Here is a 21,508-nt window from a genome sequence, read left to right as displayed (position 1 = left end):
TTTCAAAATCTCAACAGCCGCAAATTTTGAACAATAGTGTGAAGTGTGTAATTATAAAGACCCATTTTATAGTGTAAGAAATTATACACTAATAAAATGTGATATTATACAGATACGTTGCTTTCAAAACTAAATTATAAAAGTGATACATTTACTTTTAAATTGCCATTTATATTGTCATTGTACTAAAGAAAAATAAATATTATCTATTTTTAATTAGGTGTATAAAATATTATTCAATATTACTATATTTATAAAACCTGAAGAGAAACATTTCCAATTTGATTTGTACAAATTATAGGAAGGAGAGATGAAAATGTAGAAACTGTAGAAAATTATATGCTTATTTGTTTTTATTTACTATTATTAAAAGCTATTCTGTAAGTATTAACCCCAGACTTACACCACAGTACAGTATACTGACATTTTGCTACTGTGTATCATGTTTCAGGTGTGCAATAATGAAGCAACCTGCACCTGTGATTCTACCTGGGCAGGGACTGACTGCAGCATGCACGACCCCCCAAAAGTGCCGCCTGTCATCGAGGACCCAGGTCCCAAGGGTTCGTGAACTCTCCTTAACATAAAAAGATTGCCATGTACATACACAACTTACCGACTAGTCCTCAATAGCATACGCACCTTAACTCCAAAATCCACTGCAAAGCCATTTCCAAAGATCACTGCTTTTTGTAGGTGCCCATTTTGATATTGTGACTTTTCCCACTCACAAGACTTTTGCAAACACTAGTACGTTTAAAGAATTTTTTTTTTTTTTTTTTAATGGGGCCTTGAGTGACATTTTCTCTGCTGAATCACCCCTATTTCCTCTGCACAGTGAGCGTGGCCACAAACAGGCTGATAGGGGCAGTGGCAGGGACCATTCTGGCCCTGGGGGTGATTTTTGGAGGCACAGGGTGGGGAATAGAGTAAGCACCTCTTAACCCTTTAATGCCACTCCCCCAGCAAGAGGGAGATCCTGTGATCCCCTGTGTGTGTGCGTGTATGTGTGTACGTGTTCTCCCAGTGGCTTTGTCCGTTGTGTTGAATGTGATGGTGCTGGTGCTGTATAATTTTTGTTGTGTAATTGGACTGATTGATTGGTCTATCTCTTATTTTCTCCTCTCCCCTGGCTGCTATTATCATGGATATTTTTGCTATCACTCTGTGTTAATGGAGTGTTGCGGTGCTTCCCTCTCTGGTCCATGTGGGGCATTTACATAGAACAAAAGATTCAAAGCGAAGATCAAGAACGAAGAACAACCGAGGAAGGTGGAAAAACATGAGATGACTTGGACTGACAATGACACAAGATAGCATTTTTAACTGACACCAAATCCCCTCGGATCTGGCCCACTTTCTGAGCTGAGCTAAATATTTCCTTTTAACTAGGTCCGACGTGGGCGCGAGTGGGTGAAAGTTCACCATGAGTGTGTTTGTAGGTTAGTGTTTCTTTGTGTGTCGTCTCTGTGTGTATGCGTGTCTGTGCGTTTGTTTTTGTCAGTCCTGCGCTGGTAGCGTAGCTTTAAAACGCCTCAATGGTTTAAGATCCTTCCTGATAAACCTACTTGTGCCGCTCCCCTGTGCCAACATCTACAGCCCCTAAATTCTACATACCCACGTCCAATAACATCCCACACACACAAACTATTCTATTAATGGTAAGTTAGATGAGCATAAATCTACCCTACGGATTCCCGAGCTTTTCCCATGTCACACCCATCCTGAGTAATCACATGACTGAAAGAGTGTATAACATAAGTGAAGTTCAGCATTTAATGTGTAAACCCTGCATGCTGAGCAGGTGCCCCCTGCAGCTTACGTCATGTTTCTCTCCCATCATGCCCTTCTACAGGTCCTAGCGCCACCAACCTTATCATAGGCTCCATCGCAGGGGCCATCCTGATGGCAGCCATAGTGCTGGGGGGGACGGGATGGGGATTTAAGTAAGAGCTGCACCGCATGCTTCCTATTGCCTGCCAGCCTGGAACAGGCTCACTCACACTTAAACATATACACACACACACACACACACACACACAGACACACATTTGCACATAACACTTACCACTACACACTCACAAGCACACACAAGGGCCTGGGCTTCTGCTACACACAACAGATACTAAAACAGAAGTCTTAAATTCTGAGCTACATGCTGTGATAAAACGTTAAATGTAATTTGTCTTTATTCTGTAACAATAGGTCATTTTAACAACCTGTTAAAATGTTGTTTAAAACATTTTAGAAACATTAAACCAAGTTGTTTAAACATAACATTTTCTGAAGTATGCTAATATCTCCTTTACATAAAAATTTACCTCATAAGCATATGCTAGATAGATGTTTAGCACTTGACAATCAATTTAAAAAAATTGGCCACTAACTGGCTACATATGTTAAAAAAAAAAAAAAAACAGCTTTAGTCTACGTCAAGACATGTAACCTAATTGGTTTAGCGTTCTGTAGACTGTAGCAGAACCTCTTGCAAATTGGCCCATCGCTTGACATGCATGCGAGCAAAATGATAAAAATGGATACTGAGCAAGATGTTTAATGACAGTTATGAATTACCAACAATATAAAAGAAAAGAATGATGTGTAGCCTTTTTTGTAATTACATGCTAACATTTCTAATGTGTACAATATCAGTAATGCCATGACCAATTTATGTAGTAAGGTGGGAATTGTTGGAGAAAGTAACCGTGTATGATTTCTTAAAGCTGCACTATGTAACATTTCTTTTGTTCAAAATAAAGGGCTGGATTTCGCGGGAAACTGCACGATTCCGTCATTCGTCTCTGCGTGTTTACATCATATCTAAAATGACATAGAAGATCAAGCTTCGTAACGAAGAGTTTGCAGACAAAAAATGAAAGCGAATGAGCCCGTAATAAAACACGAATCAACACCAGTTTGGCTTTTCAGAAATGCATTTAGTTTATGCAGCATCACATTCGCTGTGCATTGACTTAACAATGTTTATCTCGTTAACTGTGCCAATCTCTAAACCAAATACATCTTTGGTCTATTTGCCTTACTATAGCTTTCTAACCAAGTTTCTACCATTTTACCTCATATTATATGAATAGCATTTGTTATGTCTAATGTCAGTGTTGCCAAACTTTATTTTAACGTAGTTGTTTGCATTTAAGCTACTTATAAGCTGTTAAAAATGCTTTTTTTGTGTGTGTGATGAGACAAGACTTTTGGTATTTATTGGTTTATTCACCTCAAGCCATGATATCAACGGCGCAGAATAGCGTAGCTGAAGCATGTAATAACCAAAACAATGTTCCTCTGCAAGTAACGTTTTAAAAGTTACATAGTGTAGCTTTAAAGATTCCAGTAAATGTCTGTAACTTTAAACATGATGTTAGCGTAACTTTACAGGTGCATTTGGTTCAAAAACAGTACCTGAATAAAGATTAGCAACCGTTTGTCTGCGGACATGTAAAACCTTTCTAATGGCCAGCCTAGACCCAACTAGGAGGAAGTTCTGGGAAGCTAGCTTTGAGATCTGGAGATTATCCAAGAGGACTTAGCTCACCGCAGCATGCTCGTTTGCACATAGCATCTTGACTGAGCCCATTTAAAGTTTGCATGCGGACTGGCATCAAGCCAGAGCTAAAGCGGAGTGCTATCAGAGCATCGCACAAAGGCTGGGCTCACCTCAAGTGAAGGGAGGGGAGGGGTGTTTGTTGTTTTTCTTGCTTTGAGAAGCGGGGTGGGTTGTTGGGGTGGGGTGGGCAGGGATGACGACTTTCTGACCCGCTCTCCTCGCCGTGATCTCTCTCTCAATCCCCCCTCCGTTGTCTGAAAGGGTGAGAGTTTGAGCGGAGAGGGGTGGAGGTTGTGTTGTAGGCAGCCTTTGTGCCATGGCTGGCTGCCACGCCCTCTTATCTCCCGGAAGGCCCTGGGCCCCCTGAAAACCTAGAACAGAGCAAGAGCCCTCACCCCCCACCCGGACTCGCCCGGCACCGCTGCCTTTACTGCCTGCTTCACAGAGACCTGGTACAGACACACGCGCTGCACTGCACCTGCATGCTACCCCAGTCACCCCCCTACACAGCGATAGTGGCGTCTCCCACCTAACCTCTCTATGGACAGGTGCATGTTAAACTGCTGGGATGCCCCACATCAAGCCACGCTACGGGGAAGTTGTGTCAAACCCCTGTCGTTGTTGGTGTTGTTGCAGTTCTTGTTGCCTTTCTTGTTGTTCCTGGTGGTATCGTCGTCGTTCATGTTGTGGGTGTGACGTCCTTTTCTGACCCTCGATGTTGTAAACTCTTTCTTGCTGTTCTCTTTGTCTATGTCCGTGTTTTTCTCCCAGAAGGTAATGTTCTTTTTCCGCATCCTTTGTTGTCTTTCTAACACATACTCACCTGAAGTCAACGGAGGGACACTCTGTGTCTCTCCTTGTCGCTGCGAAGGACAGCCGCTTTTACCCGCCGCAACCCAACGGCGTTAGGAGTCAAACAAAAATGTTACGGGAAGCTTTTTAATGACTTTTTTTAATTGATAAAAAAGCAGATGAAACCACAACCACGTGGTTGCTGCGGGTTAAGGCGGTCAGATGGGCAGCAAATTGTATGTTGATGTCTCTGGCATTGCCTGCACTAACCCTCCTCTCGTTTGTTTTGTCCTGTTTGTCCTCATCGCCAAGAAATGTCAAGAAAAGACGATATGACCCTAACGCCAGTGCCATCTAAAGGCTAAGAGAACTGCATCCTTGCCTAGTGTGCCCCTGGGTTCTGTCAGAACCCGCTGGACTGTACCCTCTCCTGCTGCTGACGCCGCTGCCGACAGCGTTGGCGTTACTTGAATAAAAAAAAGGACAGAAAGCGAGAGAAGAAAGAGACAATGATCAAACATTTTTCATCTAAAGTCACGTAGAACTGCTTCTCTAGCGCTGCCTCCGTTTCCTTTGCCCTCTGGTCTCAAGCCGTTTAGCAACCCTGATAACTGGTAGTGGATGGTACCACTCATTGGGGCATGACTTCCAGTTTACACGCCCCAATCTCCGGTTTCGACCCAGGCATGACCAGCTTCAGCTGCGGACCTCGCATGGCAGAGGAGGGACACCAATGCAAGACGAACATATTTGTTAATCGAAAAAAAAGAAGAACGATTTGAAGTTCCAGTAGGTGGGTAACACATCCATGTGTTTTAAGGGGCTAAATGACTGCGTCCTATGAGAGGGACCCATATCTTCTTCAGACAAAGATTTCAAGGCATAACTTTAAAGATTTTCTTTTTGTTATTTCAGCATGTTATATTGCAGGCACTTTCTGTAGTATTAATGAAACGAAGAAACCCAACTGAAAAAGTAAAAAAAAAAAACACTATCCATTTGGCTGGCAGCGTATACAGCTGCATGCTGAAATCACCACTGTTATATATGCCTAATGACGTCCCCATACGTTTTTAAGATTTTTAACTGGCTGGGCCCTGTAGGTCTGCCCTGACCTGAATGCCATCACTGGCCAATCAGAGAGCTGCATGATGTAATTGCACTGGGGGCGGAGCCCACACAGCCTGCTGCGCTTTTCAAGGTATCTGCATGTCAAAGGAAAAACAGTTAACATTTACTTACTATGCAAAGGGGAAACATTGCACAAACCCTATGGTTTGGGAAAGAATTCTCAATTGAGACTAACAATGAAATTGATCTCAAGCTAGCGGATTATTAATAGCAGTCTTTTATATGCTCGGCCATCTATGTTTGACATTATAATAAGCTTCTGATTACTTAAAATGAATGTTTCTATGAAAATCTCAGCTTCTGAAAATTTTAATGTCATTGTCATCTGTATGGGACAGCATAACTGAGGCACTTGTGATATTAATATTATTAACAGAATGAGGCTATTGCAGTAAAGGGAGCTCAAATTTGGGCAAATGCCACTGAAATAAGAACAGAGAAAGAGGGTGTTTTTCTATACCATCATTGATCTGCACCATCAGGTTTTTGAAATCATCTTCTAAACCCCGAGCCCTTTTACAGCCATATCATGTTCCCATGGAAATATTGCCAAAACAACAAATAATACTAATAAAGAACTTGACAAAAACTTTGCTTTGTGATCTTAATTTTTTCTGTACAAATTAATTGCTTTGCATTCACATTAAAATAAAAAAACACTCTGTACTGAATGCAAAATATTAAAATTGATGTTTATGCATTGTCCAACAAAAGCATATAAGGAAATTATATATATATATAAAATGTCTAGTATTAAAAATCAATTAAAAAACTCAACATCTCAAAACAAACCCAGATAGGCCCAAATGCAAACTGAACACTTGTGTATAAAGTGTTATACATTGTTGCCCTGGACAAAGGACATTATACTAATAATTTGACCTCTGAATTCCATGTAGTAACAAGAATATAATAGCCATACCCTTATCCGTATCATCCAGAATGTCAAAATTGGCGCCTCTCTAATATAAACCAATGTCTCATTTAGATTAACAATATAAACAGTGAAGTACATTTGGGGAAAATAGTTTAGATTTTACTCTTTATTTAAATTGCATTCAGTTGTGAATTGAGATGGCGTTAACCGTCAATCCATGTGAGCATTTGCTGAGAGTAACAAAATTGGCTTGTATTGGATGGAAATGTGAGGATGTTTATTTGTAACCCATGATTGTCTGCCATCATGCCAAACCTGTGGTCCTCACAGAAGTGACTAAATGAGAAACAGTGTCTCTGACTCCCTCTGCTGCCGTCATTAGCAATTCCTTCTGTAGAGCGACAGACCCTGATGGAGAAAAAAACAAACAAACAATTAGCCCAAACACATTTAGATTTACTTCTTCTTCTCTTTTGCGCACCAAGGTTGCATTTATTTAATCAAAAATACAGTATAAACAGGTGCCTTAATTGTCTGATTCACTGCCTTTTTAGTTTGTACTATGTGCACGTGTATATAAAAAATCTGCCTAAATAAAATTTACAGAAAAAAATACAGTACTAACAGTACTATTGCAAAATATTATTACAATTTTAAATAACAGTTTTCTATTTGAATATATTTTAAGATGTAATTTATTCTTATGACGGCAAAGCTGAATTTTCATTACTCCAGTCTTCATTGTCACATGATCCTTCAGAAATCATTCTAATATGATGATATGCTGCTAAAGAAACATTTATAATTATTATCAAATTATTATTTATTAAAACATTTAATAAATATAAATCTTTTGTAACATTATAAAATATCTTCATTGTCACTTCTAAACTATTTAATGGTCCTTGATTAATAAATCATGCCACGAATGTTTGAATCGTATCACCATTTCCACAAAAATATTAAGCAGCAAAAATACTTTTCAATTATTAATAATAAGAAATGTTTCTTGAGCAGCAAATCAGCATATTAAAATAATTTCTGAAGGATCATGTGACACTGAAGACTGAAGTAAAGATGCTGAAAATTATTATTTTAAATTGTAATAATATTTTACAATATTACTGTTTTTTTCTGTATTTTGATTTTAAAAAATTGTCAAAAGTTTTGAATCATGACTTAATTATATATGCAGAGACTTTATTATTATTTATATATATATAAAATAAAGGAGTTCTTTATATAAAAGTTTGGAATACATAATAAATAAGTCTCTGTTGCTCACCAAGGCTGAATTTATTTATTGAGCAATATTGTGGAATATTATTATATTTTAAAATAACTTATCTATTGTAATGTTTTTAAATTGTAATCCATATATCATTCTAGTCAGTAATCTTAGATATTATTATTATTTGTATTAAATTATTAAAATGGTACTTATTTTTAACAATGTTGAAAACATAATTTTGCTGCTTAATATTAAACTTTGATCAATTTTATTTAGGTTTTTTTTTTTTTTTTTTTTTAATTAGAAAGTCCAGAAAGCATTTATTTGAAATATAAATATTATAAATGTCTTCACTGTCACTAGTATCAGTTTAATCCATACTTGCAAAATTCTTTTTTTTTTCTTACTCCAAATTTTTTAATCATAGTTTCCACTAAAATATTATGCAGCACAAGTTTTCTACATTAACAAAAATAAATGTTTCTTGAGCACAAACCAGTATTAGAATGGTTTCTGTAGGATCATGTGACAACAAAGCTACAAAGTTGCAAGCATAATACAAATGACTGCACAAACCTGTGGTTGTATATAGAGAAAGCTCATTTCGAAGTCGCTGTACAAGCTCACAAAGTTCCTCCTCCTCGTCCATATCTGAGTCATCTGAGCCTGAATGCTCTTCCGGTGCTAAATCAGACATGGACTGATGAAATAAAGAAAGATCCTGTCTTTCATGCAGTAGCTCCTCCTGCTCCTGCTCCTGCTCCTGCTCCTGCTCCTGCTCCTCCCCTTCCGCCTCGATTTCCTCTTGCTGTCCCGAAGCTGTCTGGTCGTCCTGTATCAAAACACTATCTGTGTCATCCAGATTCGTCGATATGTCTTCTGATACCTCATAAAGAGTCTCCTCCTCCACTTCTATCCCTCCTTTCTGAAATGATTCTCTCTCCTTCTCAACCTCCTCTTCTTCACTGGAGCTGTCACCAGTGATTAAACAGCCAGGTTGTGTCCAGTCGTTCTCACTATTGCTGTCAGCATGTTCTGGTTGAAGGTCTGAATGGGAATGAAAGCCAATTCTGGACTTATCTCTGTCCCTCAGACTCAAGACCTATGACAATGACAACAAATCGTAATTAAAGAACTTGTTTTACATTCCTTGTCATTTCTCTCTGGTTTTCTTCTGGTGTAAAAACTGCAGTTTACTATTTTCTAAAAGAAAAAAAAGCATAATAAAATAAAAAATATTGCCCCTTCCTAAAAATCCATTTGATTTGCAGATTTAACATAAACTAGGATTTCTACATGCAAAAAAATTATGGAAGTGTTTATTATTAACCAATTTCCTCTATTTAAGACTATCCAACAGTCTAAATAGAGATGCCCAGACTTCCCTCTCCCTAGACACTTCCTCCAGCTCTTCTGGGGGAATACTGACTCGTTCCCAGGGCAGCTGGGAGACATAATCCCTCCAGCGTGTCCTAGGTCCTATGCCCGGAACACCTCCCCGGAAAGGCATGCAAGATCAAAATAATAATTACCCATTTTGATTTCATGGTGACTTTTAAATGCACTAACCTAAAGGATTATTATGGACACCATACTAATACTGTGTTTGACCCCCCTTTGCCTTCAGAACTGCCTTAATTCTACGTGGCATTGATTCAACAAGCTGCTGAAAGCATTCTTTAAAAATGTTGGACCATATTGATAGGATAGCATCTTGCAGTTGATGGAGATTTGTGGGATGCACATCCAGGGCACGAAGCTCCCGTTCCACCGCATCCCAAAGATGCTCTATTGGGTTTAGATCTGGTGACTGTGGGGGCCATTTTAGTACAGTGAACTCATTGTCATGTTCAAGAAACTAATTTGAAATTATTCAAGCTTTGTGACATGGTGCATTATCCTGCTGGCAGTAGCCATCAGAGGATGGGTACATGGTGGACATAAAGGGATGGACATGGTCAGAAACAATGCTCAGGTAGGCCGTGGCATTTAAACGATGCCCAATTGGCACTAAGGGGCCTAAAGTGTGCCAAGAAAACATCCCCACACCATTACACCACCACCACCAGCCTGCACAGTGGTAACAAGGCATGATGGATCCATGTTCTCATTCTGCTTATGCCAAATTCTGACTCTACCATCTGAATGTCTCAACAGAAATCGAGACTCATCAGACCAGGCAACATTTTTCCAGTCTTCAGCTGTCCAGTTTTTGTGAGCTTGTGCAAATTGTAGCGTCTTTTTCCTATTTGTAGTGGAAATGAGTGGTACCCGGTGGGGTCTTCTGCTGTTGTAGCCCATCCGCCTCAAGGTTGTGCGTGTTGTGGCTTCACAAATGCTTTGCTGCATACCTCAGTTGTAACGAGTGGTTATTTCAGTCAAAGTTGCTCTTCTATCAGCTTGAATCAGTCGGCCCATTCTCCTCTGACCTTTATCATCAATAAGGCATTTTCGCCCACAGGACTGCTATATACTGGATGTTTTTCCCTTTTCATACAATTCTTTGTAAACCCTAGAAATGGTTGTGCGTGAAAATCCAAGTAACTGAGCAGATTTTGAAATACTCAGACCGGCCCGTTTGGCACCAACAACCATAACACGCTCAAAATTGCTTAAATCACCTTTTCCATTCTGACATTCAGTTTGGAGTTCAGAAGATTGTCTTGACCAGGACCACACCCCTAAATGCATTGAAGCAACTACCATGTGATTGGTTGATTAGATAATGGCATTAATGAGAAATTGAACAGGTGTTCCTAATAATCCTTTAGGTGAGTGTATATTAGTTTGTTTATTTAAACTGTGTAATTCAAGACATATATCTTAAATGTAGGCATAAAAAGCCCTCATTATGCTGCTTCTCACATGTCTGACTTTGTCCAGTTCATCTCCCAGATGCTGATTGTGTTGGTTCAGCGTCTCCATCATGGTCTTCAGCTCAGTGCATTTGTCCTCCAATGAATCATGCTCCGACTGGGCTGCCACTCTCCACACCTGAAACTCTTTCTCCAGGAGCCTGATCATCACATACAAATACAATTGCAACACATACAAATATATACCAACACAAAAATGCAATTATTATAAATGAACATACACACACGTTCAAACATTTTCACCCGCACACACGGCACATCAAACTGGCCCACCATTTATCTCTCTGCAGATCCCTCATGGCCTTCTGGGTAACACTGAGGTCTTTTTGGAAATCCGCTGTTTCTTTCTACAACATCATAAACAAATATCCACAAGGTGATCATTTAGCATTATGATTATCTACAGAGTGCAACAAGTATTTTCTACCATAATTCTTTTCATAAATTAGACATGAAACAGAAATTGCAATGATATTTTCTTCCCTATTGTGATGTATGAGTATAACTTCTTGGAAGAGAAAAAAACAATAGGGTGGGACTTGATTTTGTTGTTTATTATTGGTGTGTTCTCCATTTGGAGATTTTGTCACCAAATTGTGTTACTTTCTCATATTTGCTGTAACATTTATTATTGTTTTGCGACAAGGAAAGATTATTTATTTGGGGCAATTAAACTCTGCCACTGGTTTGGCACACCCTGCCATGATATCCCGTTTGCGCTCAATCCTGCCATGAGATCCCGTCTGTCTGTCTGTGTGTGTGTGTGTGTGTGTGTGTGTGTGTGTGTGTGTGTGTGTGTGTGTGTGTGTGTGTGTGTGTGTCTGTCTGTCTGTCTGTATGTCTGTCTGTCTGTCTGTCTGTGTGTGTGTGTGTGTGTGTGTGTGTGTGTGTGTGTGTGTGTGTGTGTGTGTGTGTGTGTGTGTGTGTGTGTGTGTGTGTGTGTCTGTCTGTCTGTCTCTGTGTGTGTGTGTATGTGTGTCTGTCTGTCTGTCTGTCTATCTATCTGTCTGTGTGTGTGTGTGTGTGTGTGTGTGTGTGTGTGTGTGTGTGTGTGTGTGTGTGTGTGTGTGTGTCTGTCTGTCTGTCTGTCTGTCTGTCTGTCTGTGTGTGTGTGTGTGTGTGTGTGTGTGTCTGTCTGTCTATCTATCTATCTATCTATCTATTTATCTGTCTGTCTGTCTGTCTGTCTGTCTGTGTGTGTGTGTGTGTGTGTGTGTGTGTGTCTGTCTATCTATTTATCTGTCTGTCTGTCTGTCTGTCTCTGTGTGTGTGTGTGTGTGTGTGTGTGTGTGTGTGTGTGTGTGTGTGTGTGTGTGTGTGTGTGTGTGTGTGTGTGTGCGTGCGTGCGTGCGTGCGTGCGTGCGTGTGTGTGTGTTTTCCAGTGCTGTTTTGGAATGGGAGGTCACTCTATTGTGAAACATTGCAGGTAAGTTACCTGAGGAATCTCCATCTCTTCCGTCTGCAGGGCTTTAGACTCTACCGTAACCGCAGCAGGGGAGGCAGTCGCACTTGTTTCAGGAGCATTATGCATGTCTGGATCTGCCACAAACTGCGGCACAGGAGATGGGGCACTGCAGACACACAAACACGTGCAATAACATGTTTAATATATAGATTGATTTACACAAAAATATTATATATATATATATATATATATATATATATATATATATATATATATATATATATATATATATATATATATATATATATATATATATATATATATATATATATATATAGCTGAATTGACTGTATATATGTGTATTTTCCACTGCAGCACTCATATTTCCACAGTAAGTTTGATCAATTTTCTGTCATCTGTGAATTTGAAGCACATGCTAATTGCATTGCACTTGAAATTTATTTTACGGTAATGTTGAGGGCGAAGGCAAACATTAAGACTGTTTTATCTCTTTATCAGGTATGTTTTTTTTGTTTATTTTTTGACATTCATGTTGTTAAATCTTTACTTTATTGGTTTATTCCTCTGTTCCTCTCTTCCACTTGTGTTTGGATGGAAGAGAAATGCTGAGGGCGAATGCAAACATTGTAAAAGACTGTTTTATCTCTTTATCAGAGAGTAAGCAAAGAGTCGACCCAGTTGCCAACCTTCTATTTATTCAGTCCAAAGTAAACAGGCAACACAGACAACCAGTTACATATGCTATTAACATGTATCATTTGCTGTTTAAAGGTCTGTTCACTATTTATTTCCATTAAACAAAAACAAAAAATCTGCACCTGGACCCTTGTCTGGCTATCACCAGACCAAGTTTAATCTTTTAAGAGTGAGCATTGGTGTGGGGAGTCTTTTCTACTCCACAAGAAGAGGCGTGATCAACAGCATGGTTCAAATGACTCAGTGTACGCAACTGAATAGCCCTTCAACCAATCAGACCACAAGAGGCGTGATCGACAGGCATCGACCCATCGTTTCTCTGTCTGTCATCATGTTAAACTCACCAATAGCACGTCAGGTAGATAAGTCAGTCTGTGATTGGTTCCCACAACAGGGCAGAAGCAGTAGAAATGAATGTGCAGGTTTCCAGCCTGAGCTGCAGAGCGAGGCCGGGTTTACCCAGTTTACCTGGACCCTGCTCTCAGGGCTCTCTTCCTCTCTGCTGCTCTCCGGGTGTGTCGAGGTACCAAAGCGTGCCGAGCGCTGGAGGCCAGTGATGCCATTGATTCCTTCCAGGATGGCTGAACAAACCATAACACACATTATATAAAGCATACTTAACAGAGTATATGTGTGTTATATATACTGTTGTTGTTTTTACTGCACCATTATTCAAAGTCTGTCAGATGCTAATATATATGGAAGCTTGTTTCAACCCCAGAATAAAACATTTTAAAAGATAATTGTGACTTTTTATTGCATAATTGTCTGACTTTTCCCCCAGAATTGTTAGGTATACGCGCAATTGCAAGTTATAAAGTGAAATTCTGGTGTTATGTCATGCAGTTCTGGAAAAAAAAAGTCATAATTGTGCGATAAATAATTGCAGGAAACAAGCTTCCATATAAAATTGATAAATGCCTTAAAATTAAGATTCTCAATATTTTGTCGAAATAAATTAAAAATAAAAATAAAATCAACTGACATCCCTAGTTAAAGGAACTGTATGTAAGAAATGTATTTCAATTAATCATAAAATGGCCCTGATGTGTCACTAGACATTAAGTCATAAATCTTGTTAGTCATGAATCATGCATAAATCATGTTAATTTCAAATAATTATATCACTGCTGTTGATGATGTCATGTTGTGTTTTGGCCAGAAGCTCCACCCTCCACCTATCGACCAATCACAAAGTCAGTAGTGTTTTGGGATCCGGGTTGCCAGATCTGCTCTAGTTACCACAGCTGCAGACACAAACGTTTCTGCAGGATCCTGCAGCCAATCTGGCAACCTCGAGTCAGGGGGAGAGGGAGAGGGGATACACCTGCAGTACCAGTTTTGGCCACAATCTTACATACACTTCCTTTAATACATGTACAGTATGTAAAGTGTAAGTTTGCTTGTACACCTGAGTGCAATATTCCAGTACAGGATGGGAGGGCTTGTGTTTCCTGCTGCGTCCCTCAGTCAGAAAGCAGCTCTGGCACAGGTGTACGTTCAGGCATTTCAGACAGCGATACCTATGGGAAGGTCATACCAGATCATACCACATTCCAGTGTTATTTTAGTATTATTATTTATTTAATTATTATTTTTTATTTTTTTACTTTTATTTACATATTTTCAGTTTACATTTTTTGTAATTTTGCTATGTTTTTGTAAAAAATAAAAATAAAAAATAAATAAATTGTGTATTTTTATTTAGGTTGCATTTATTTTTGATAATAATAACCCTGAAACATAAACATTTCAACCAGAGCTGTGGGGCATTAAACCAGAGCCAGGATGTATAGACATAATATCATAAAACCCACCTGAGGCCGGTGATAGGAAAGGCTTTACAGACATGGCAGTGGACTCTGTGTTGAACAGCCTCACTCACTGAAATCCTGTAGAGAGTGGACAGCCATAACAGCAGACGTGGTTCTGACTGTAGCCAGCCAATAAAATGCTCTTCAGTCACATGTGCACTGATTACCTGTCAGAAAAAGAACACCTAATTTACAGGATTTGAGGCAGTTTACATAAGTGTGAGCAACGTATACTGTAGCTGGTATAGCTTAGTAGTGGTTAAAAATCTGGGCTGGCAAATGAAGGCTATACCTTTTAAGACCTACAAGGGAAATGTGTATTGTATGTTGCTTTGAATTAAAAAAGATTCTGAATCTTTTGAAACATTTAGATACCACAGCATGGTCCTCTTGCAAAGGACCACCTTTCTAAAATATAAATGCATTATGGTCAAAAGTTTGGAAACATTACCATGTTTTTGAAAGAAGTCTCTTAAACTAATCAAGCCTGAATTTATTTGATCACAAATACAAAAAAAAAATGGTAATATTGTGAAATATTATTACAAATTAAAAGAACAGTTTTACACTTTAAAATATAATTTATGCCTGTGATGGTAAAGCTGAATTTTCATTAGCCATTACTCCAGTCTTAAGTGTCACACGATCCTTCAGAAATCATATGAATAAAACGTTTGGGCTCAGTTTTTTAAAGAAATAAATACTTTTATTAAGAAAGGATGTGTTAAAATCTACTTTTTTTAAAGTGATAGTAAAGGTTTATATTGTTAGAAAAGATTCCCATTTTGAATTTTTAATAAATAAAGTTCTTTTGAATTTTTTATTCATGAATGAATCTTAAAATATTACGCAGCACGACTGTTTCCAACATTGATAATCAATCAGCATATTAGAATGATTTCTGAAGGATCATGTGACTGAAGTCTGGTGTATGATGCTAAAAATGAAGCTTTTCATCACAGGAATAAAATACAATTTTATAATGTAAAATTCAATAAAGTAAATTAAAAGTATAATGAAATAGCAAACAATTATTTTAAACTGTAATAATATTTTGCAATATTATTGTTTTTTTTCTGTTTTTTGGTCAAATAAATGCAGGCTTGATGAGCATAAGAGACTTCTTTAAAAAAAATTAATAATAGTAATTTTTCCAAACTTTTGGCCAGTACTGTATTTGCATGTATATATTGTGTGAAAGGATGTGCTGGGAGAATGTACAATACCCCTTTGAAGCAGGAGGACACTGCAGTTTCAGCATGGCCAAACACATGGTTTTCTTGAACCACTGCTGGAACCTTAACCAGACGATTTAGAAATGTGTTAGTATTTGTTAGAAGTGGCTCTTAATAATTGGATCAAACTCTGTTGGGTTTATTTCTCTCTCACATGGCTGAGGTCTTCTAGCAGGACTTTGAGTGCACTTCGACTGATGGAGTTATCCTGATTCCCGCTGTAGCTCTCCGCCAGTCGGAATAGAGCTGCAGAGACACAAGCACAGACTCTGAACTATGATCATAAACATGAATACATTCTGAAAGTTAGACAGACTCAGAATGCGTAATAAAAACCAAATGAATGTGGAACAGACCCCTCTGTTTAGCTGAGAGAGTGTCTCCACAGAGGGCGATCAGCGCGGCCTCCACAGACCTGAGCAGGATAACACCGGTTTGCTCTCTAAAACAAAGTAAACCTAAATTACATGCATAAATACAAAAACAGCTATATAATGTTGTAACCAATAGTCACCCTTCACCTGTCAAACAGTTTAAAGAGAAGCCTGGTGGTTTGAGCTGTGGCTTCAGGAACTGTCTGACCAGGAAGTTCATGTGAAATGTTCTGGAATAGCTCTTCTAGAAGCTGCCGTACATCTTCTTGAGCGAGACTAATCATTGGTTGCCCAGAACATAAAGCATTTAAAACTGGGTACAAGTCCTGCAGTGACACCAGGTGCACTGAAGTTGAAAAAGACAGTCACTAATGAGATTTATATATATATATATATATATATATATATATATTACGTTATATAAAAGCATTCTGTTGCAGTTAAACACAGAAGAACTTACTCTGACATAGTTTTTGTAATGATCGAAGCTTTAGAGCAGCTCGATACACTGCAGGACGAACCTCATTCAGATCTTCTATGGGAGAAATACATGAAATACCAAAACATGAACAGACTACAAAAGAGAATTCTAAATGTAACTGTATTTACTGCAAAACACAACTGGTTTCAAGAAATTGTCGGGATTTTGATCAATAAATGTAGTCTATTAAATGCACAACATATTATTGCATTGACCTGAATTTGAACCAATATTTCACAAAAGAGGATATCTGCAGAGAAAGAGATTCTATTGTAAACACAACACACACACACACACACACACACACACACACACACACACACACACACACACACACACACACACACAGGCCTAGCCTATAATAATTAATTAATACATTTATTATTTACAGATCCTCTCCGGCATTATTTATCATTCTTAATAGGCCTACGCCTACTTACACAATTTTTATATTTATTTTATTTTTTCATTTTCATCCTGAATTAATGTAAACGGGTACCAAACTTACCAATGCTATCCACATCCATAACAGTTCCCTGTTCAATAAAACCCTGCTTGTGGAGACAAAAAAATAATAATTTCATTGACCATCTAAACCACTTTTTATGTTCTACATTGTTTTCTTTGTGCGAAATTTTAGAAATGAATAGATTAATTTTGCAGGCTAAATATAGGTGCAGCACATAATGTTAACTGTCTGTGACCCACAAAAAACGGAATACAAAATAAAAATATGACTACTCATATAAAAGTTAGCTTGACCTCCAGAGGATGACTATCAATATTTTCCTTATTAACCGCTTTTATTTATAATTCCATAAACTGGATAATTCACAGAGGTCGACCCAACAGAAGAAAGACGAGGGAACCCCGAATATCTGGCATCCCTACACTCATTCATCCAGGCATGCGTGGCGTGGGTGGCTTCGAGTTCGCGAGGGAAACTAACCCACATCTGGTCTGACAAGAAGGTGGGTGTTTACTGTTTTACGTTAAATGTAAACGTAGGGGTACATAACAAATATCTCCAAGTGTCTATGCTATGGTAATAGTGGTAATACACATTAGATAGATCGATATTTGCGATTTGTACGTAGCCTATTGTATAAAGGGGGTGTAACGTTAAGTAGAAATCTGAAGCTAGTTTGAATGTTGCATTAAAGGGAAAATGAAAGCAAAGCACAATCAACCGAATTGATTGTATTCGTCAGAGAATCGTAAACCTAACGATTTGATATTAAAGTTATAAACACGTCATTGTAATTTTTAAATAGGCTAACGTTAAGCATTGTAATAAGTATCTATATCGAACTATGGATGAATCGATTTAAAACATAATAGTGAACTATTGCTCACCTGAACGCTGTAAAATGAAATTGTTTCCTTAATTGTGCGAACATCCAAAGTCCTTTGGAACTTTTAACCGTGCGTGCACAAGCTGCCTCTTACCTGGTTTCTGTTACTTGTTAATAATGTATGAACAGAGCTTTTATTTCACTTTGTCCATGTCAGTATAGTATTGACTATTATTATTAGGGTTACTGACTCTTTGTACCTTCTATATCTTATTGTATAGCATGTTTCTTTGCTTTGAAGTAAATATGAAACATTTTCTGAACATGCTCTGACATAAACATCTACGTTCTTCTTCTCTTCAGGACACCGGTTTTGATTTTGTACAATGGACAAACAATCCCTCCACAGAATTGTCCAAAATAAAGTCTTCCTCATTGAGACTTTATCTGTTGAATCCGAATTCATCTTGCAGCATGTGCACCAGGCTAAACTTATTGCTCAACGCGAATACAGGAACCTCAAAGATACTCCTGGAGGAGAGAAGAGAGCCATCAACCTACTTGACAAACTTGTGGGAAAGGGGGAGGAAACTTGTCGCCAATTCATAGACCTTTTAAAACAAAATGATATATTGGAAAATTTTCCAAAATTAAAGGATCATGCCATTTTTGATTCTCCAGAGCAGAAGGTGGCAGTGCAAGAGGTGACAGTGCAAGAGGTAACAGTGCAGATATTTGACGCTTATATATTCAGGTTGCTGTAAATGCTGCAGTCAAGTATGTTGTGTACCACTAATGTGTGTATATGTGCTTTTATTTCAGGTTGCGCAATACAAAATAGCACAAAATCCACGTGGTACCTGTGTAATCATCAATAATGTAAATTTTACGTCCATGCGTGAAAGAAGGGGATCAGATGTGGACTACAGTTTGTTTGTTTTTTAATTTTTGTATTGTATTTAGCATTAGATATTTTGGTAAAATATTTTTTTACTGTGTCCTTGTTACACGTTACTACACACTACACACACAAACATTCAGGAGCGCAGTTAACTTGAAAGCAGAAAACGCTGCTCCAAAACATTTATTTATGTGTCACTACACTACCATTATATTTATATATAATATATCACACAACGAGAGGGTAATTGATAAAAAAACATTTATTAATAATATTTATTGATATTTATAGTCATACATTTATAAATTATATTTATTTTGTCAATGTTTCTAATTATTATTTATTTATTATTATTTCTATGGATTAAGTTACTCATATTCTCTCTTTTCAACCCCAGAGTCTCTTGACAAAGTTTTCCGTTGGCTGGGGTTTGATGTGGTGGAGTACAAAAATAAAACTGCAGATGAAATGAAGAATCTCCTCAAGGCCCTGGGGAAGACAGTAGATGGAGACTGCTTTGTATGCTGTGTCCTTTCCCATGGAGTAAAAGAAGGAGTCTGTGGAACTGATGGCAATGTTGTTTCTGTTGATGAAATAAGGGAGCCTTTCACTGACTTGAACCTAGCCGGCAAGCCCAAACTGTTTTTTATACAGGCATGTCGTGGCAACAGAAATCAAAATCCTGTGAGAGTCCAAGCGGATGCTCCAGGAGATGGAGAGTCAGAGATGATGGAGGTGGATAGTGATGCTTTTGATATCACAATCCCAGCTGATGCGGATTTCCTCATTGCCCGGTCAACGACTGACGGTCACGTCTCTTACAGAAAGCCAGAAGAGGGCTCCTGGTTTATTCATTCACTTTGCCGAAACCTAGAGAAACATTGTCCACAGTAAGTTTGTAACATAAAGAATTTATGCGGCAGTTTTAAGTTCATTATGAAAATTTGAGTATACAAAGTAGAAAAAAGGATAAAGGAAAAACTATATTTATTGACATCAATCAGATGCACAAATGTATATATAGTATATATAGACTGAACTATATATACTATACTATATAAGACATTTTTATTTATTTTTATTTGTATGTCCCCAGGGGTACAGACATCCAGACAATCCTGCTTTGTGTGAATAATGAGGTTAGCCGTAAGGACAACAAATACAAACAAATGCCTGTACAAGAAGTCGCCATGAGAAAGAGACTGATCCTGCGGCCAGTGACCCCCTAAAAAGCTACATATGTGATGGCAAGATGGCTCGAGATGCCTTTTTTTAATAATCGTATTATGTCTTTTTAATATAAGATAATTTCTAAGAGAATCTCAAAAAAAGTTTATACAGCATGTTTACACTTCCATGTCTGCATCTATGTGAATGTTCTTAAATGACTTTTTGTTGTTGTTAAATCAGGAAAACAATTTTTTACTTTACTAAAGGGAATCATAAGCTATTTGAGATCATTTAGGTTTTCCAAGTTTTATAAGTACCTTTTTTTATAAACAGTGGTTAATTATTGTATTTTTGCAGATGTTTTTACATTGTATCCTATATAAATACACATCCAATTATTTTATAATAAATACAATTTAAATAGGGTGTATTACTGCAATATGGTGTATTATTGTATTGATATTATAATATTTTAATGTATAGGCCTACTCACATTTTTGGCCAGGATGCCAGGGTTACACCCCTAGGATATCCTAGGATTTTTTATGAACACAGAGAGTCAGGACCTCGGTTTAGAGTCTCATCCGAAGGAAGGTGCTCTTTGTCTGTATAGTGTCCCCATCACTATACTGTTAGGGCGTATAGGGCCCACACAGACTACAGGGTGAGCGCCCCCTGCTGGCCGAACTAACACCTCTACCAGCAGCAACCTGGTTTTCCCAGGTCACCCATCTTGGTACTGACCAGGCTCAGCCCTTACTAGCTTCAGTGGGAAACCAGTCTTGGGTTACAGGATGATATGGCTGCTGGCTAGGGACAGTTGATGCTCACTATGCTCTCTTACTGGAAATTATGTCACATTTCTGAAGCGCAACACATCAAATGCACAAGGCAACTAAAATATAATGAAACGTTATTTTATGTCAGCAAAAACACCACTTGAAATTATCTAGTTAATGTTTATAATTAATATTGTATTAATATGAATAAATATTTAAAAAGTCATGAACTGGCTTTTAAAAAATGTATACTGTTATCTGAGGTCAACTTATGATGTTTGCATGGTTTCTACGTTTAAAACAATGAATAATAAGCTATTTTCTAGCCTGATTTTGTATTAGTATTGCTTCATTCATTCATGTAATCTCATCCTGTCTGAAAATCCAGTCTCGTTTACAAACCAGGTGAATTGAAGCAAAAAAACATTCAATGTCTTCCCCACGTGAGCTGGATCTTCATTAAAAAATAAAGTTCAACAACACATTCCTAATATTAGAATCCGAAGGAAGCTTTTGCTGCGACTGTGTTCTTCAGCAACTAGGCACAGCGCAATAGCTTGCTGTCTTCGGCATATATTGCTGGGTAGTGCAATCTCTAAGTAGGTCCATGTAATTTATGTTAAATTTCTTACATGAGTTTGTGGGCGGGGCTACAGAATCAGGCCTTTGGGACAAAAGGAATTACATTTTTATTTGCTACACAACATTAAATAAAATACAATAAACTGTTTAAGCAAAGAGAATCACAAGTCATTTGAGACCAATTTGTTTTTCACTTTTTAATGACAATTAAGCACAGCCCTGTTATAAAAATCTCTCCAAAAGTATTACAGCGCGTCAATTCTATGAGGACCGCAATAACTGGGTG

The 21,508-nt window shown here is 38.0% G+C and overlaps 3 protein-coding genes across 7 annotated transcripts in view; 2 read left to right on the top strand and 1 right to left on the bottom strand.

Annotated features, from left to right (window-relative positions):
- adam23a (ADAM metallopeptidase domain 23a) overlaps positions 1–6,078 on the top strand; it is a 31,022-nt gene extending 24,944 nt beyond the window's left edge. Inside the window, exons 24-27 of one of the 4 annotated variants that reach the window (XR_010908589.1) lie at positions 452–563; positions 1,856–1,946; positions 3,824–4,014; positions 4,667–6,078. Coding sequence is in view for 3 of the 4 variants with exons in the window: in XM_067459262.1 (XP_067315363.1) it covers positions 452–563; positions 1,856–1,946; positions 4,667–4,712 (249 nt within the window). In the remaining variant the exon portion in view is untranslated. Of the gene's footprint in view, positions 1–451; positions 564–838; positions 930–1,855; positions 1,947–3,823 lie in introns of all 4 variants that reach the window. The other 3 variants (XM_067459262.1, XM_067459264.1, XM_067459263.1) reach the window with 3 other exon arrangements.
- Positions 6,079–6,297: 219 nt separating this feature from the next.
- Positions 6,298–17,173, bottom strand: dytn (dystrotelin). 2 transcript variants are annotated; one of them, XM_067458323.1, is made up of 14 exons: positions 17,004–17,173; positions 16,475–16,549; positions 16,162–16,360; positions 15,997–16,082; positions 15,795–15,886; positions 15,632–15,703; positions 14,409–14,572; positions 14,003–14,114; positions 13,060–13,172; positions 11,905–12,040; positions 10,743–10,816; positions 10,459–10,609; positions 8,170–8,695; positions 6,298–6,770 (listed from the first exon to the last, which is right to left on the bottom strand). In XM_067458323.1, exons 1-14 carry the CDS (start codon positions 17,077–17,079, stop codon positions 6,667–6,669), a joined length of 1,980 nt encoding a protein of 659 aa, XP_067314424.1. In that variant the 5' UTR covers positions 17,080–17,173; the 3' UTR covers positions 6,298–6,666. The 2 variants fall into 2 exon arrangements, with proteins under 2 accessions (XP_067314424.1, XP_067314425.1); XM_067458324.1 differs by having other exon boundaries at positions 16,162–16,340; positions 17,004–17,152.
- Positions 17,174–17,396: 223 nt separating this feature from the next.
- Positions 17,397–20,269, top strand: casp20 (caspase 20, apoptosis-related cysteine peptidase). The gene is made up of 5 exons (XM_067458325.1): positions 17,397–17,466; positions 18,154–18,509; positions 18,613–18,718; positions 19,089–19,581; positions 19,788–20,269. The coding sequence occupies exons 2-5, from the start codon at positions 18,177–18,179 to the stop codon at positions 19,918–19,920; spliced, it is 1,065 nt and encodes a 354-aa protein (XP_067314426.1). The 5' UTR covers positions 17,397–17,466; positions 18,154–18,176; the 3' UTR covers positions 19,921–20,269.
- The last annotated feature ends 1,239 nt before the right edge of the window (positions 20,270–21,508 follow it).

Source organism: Pseudorasbora parva, chromosome 12 (assembly GCF_024679245.1).
Source record: "Pseudorasbora parva isolate DD20220531a chromosome 12, ASM2467924v1, whole genome shotgun sequence".
Lineage (NCBI taxonomy): Eukaryota > Metazoa > Chordata > Actinopteri > Cypriniformes > Gobionidae > Pseudorasbora > Pseudorasbora parva.
Note: the sequence above shows the minus strand (reverse complement) of the source record. Positions and strands in the feature narration are given on the sequence as shown.

Coding starts and splice junctions, on each gene's coding strand:
- dytn (XM_067458323.1), bottom strand. CDS start 17,079: ATGAAATTATTATTTTTTTGTCTCCACAAGCAGGGTTTTATTGAACAG. Junction 16,083..16,161: donor CTCTTTAAACTGTTTGACAG/GTGAAGGGTGAC, acceptor ACTTTGTTTTAG/AGAGCAAACCGGTGTTATCC. Junction 10,817..11,904: donor AAGAGATGGAGATTCCTCAG/GTAACTTACCTG, acceptor ATGATGTTGTAG/AAAGAAACAGCGGATTTCCA.
- casp20 (XM_067458325.1), top strand. CDS start 18,177: ATGGACAAACAATCCCTCCACAGAATTGTCCAAAATAAAGTCTTCCTC. Junction 18,510..18,612: donor AAGAGGTGACAGTGCAAGAG/GTAACAGTGCAG, acceptor CTTTTATTTCAG/GTTGCGCAATACAAAATAGC. Junction 19,582..19,787: donor CTAGAGAAACATTGTCCACA/GTAAGTTTGTAA, acceptor GTATGTCCCCAG/GGGTACAGACATCCAGACAA.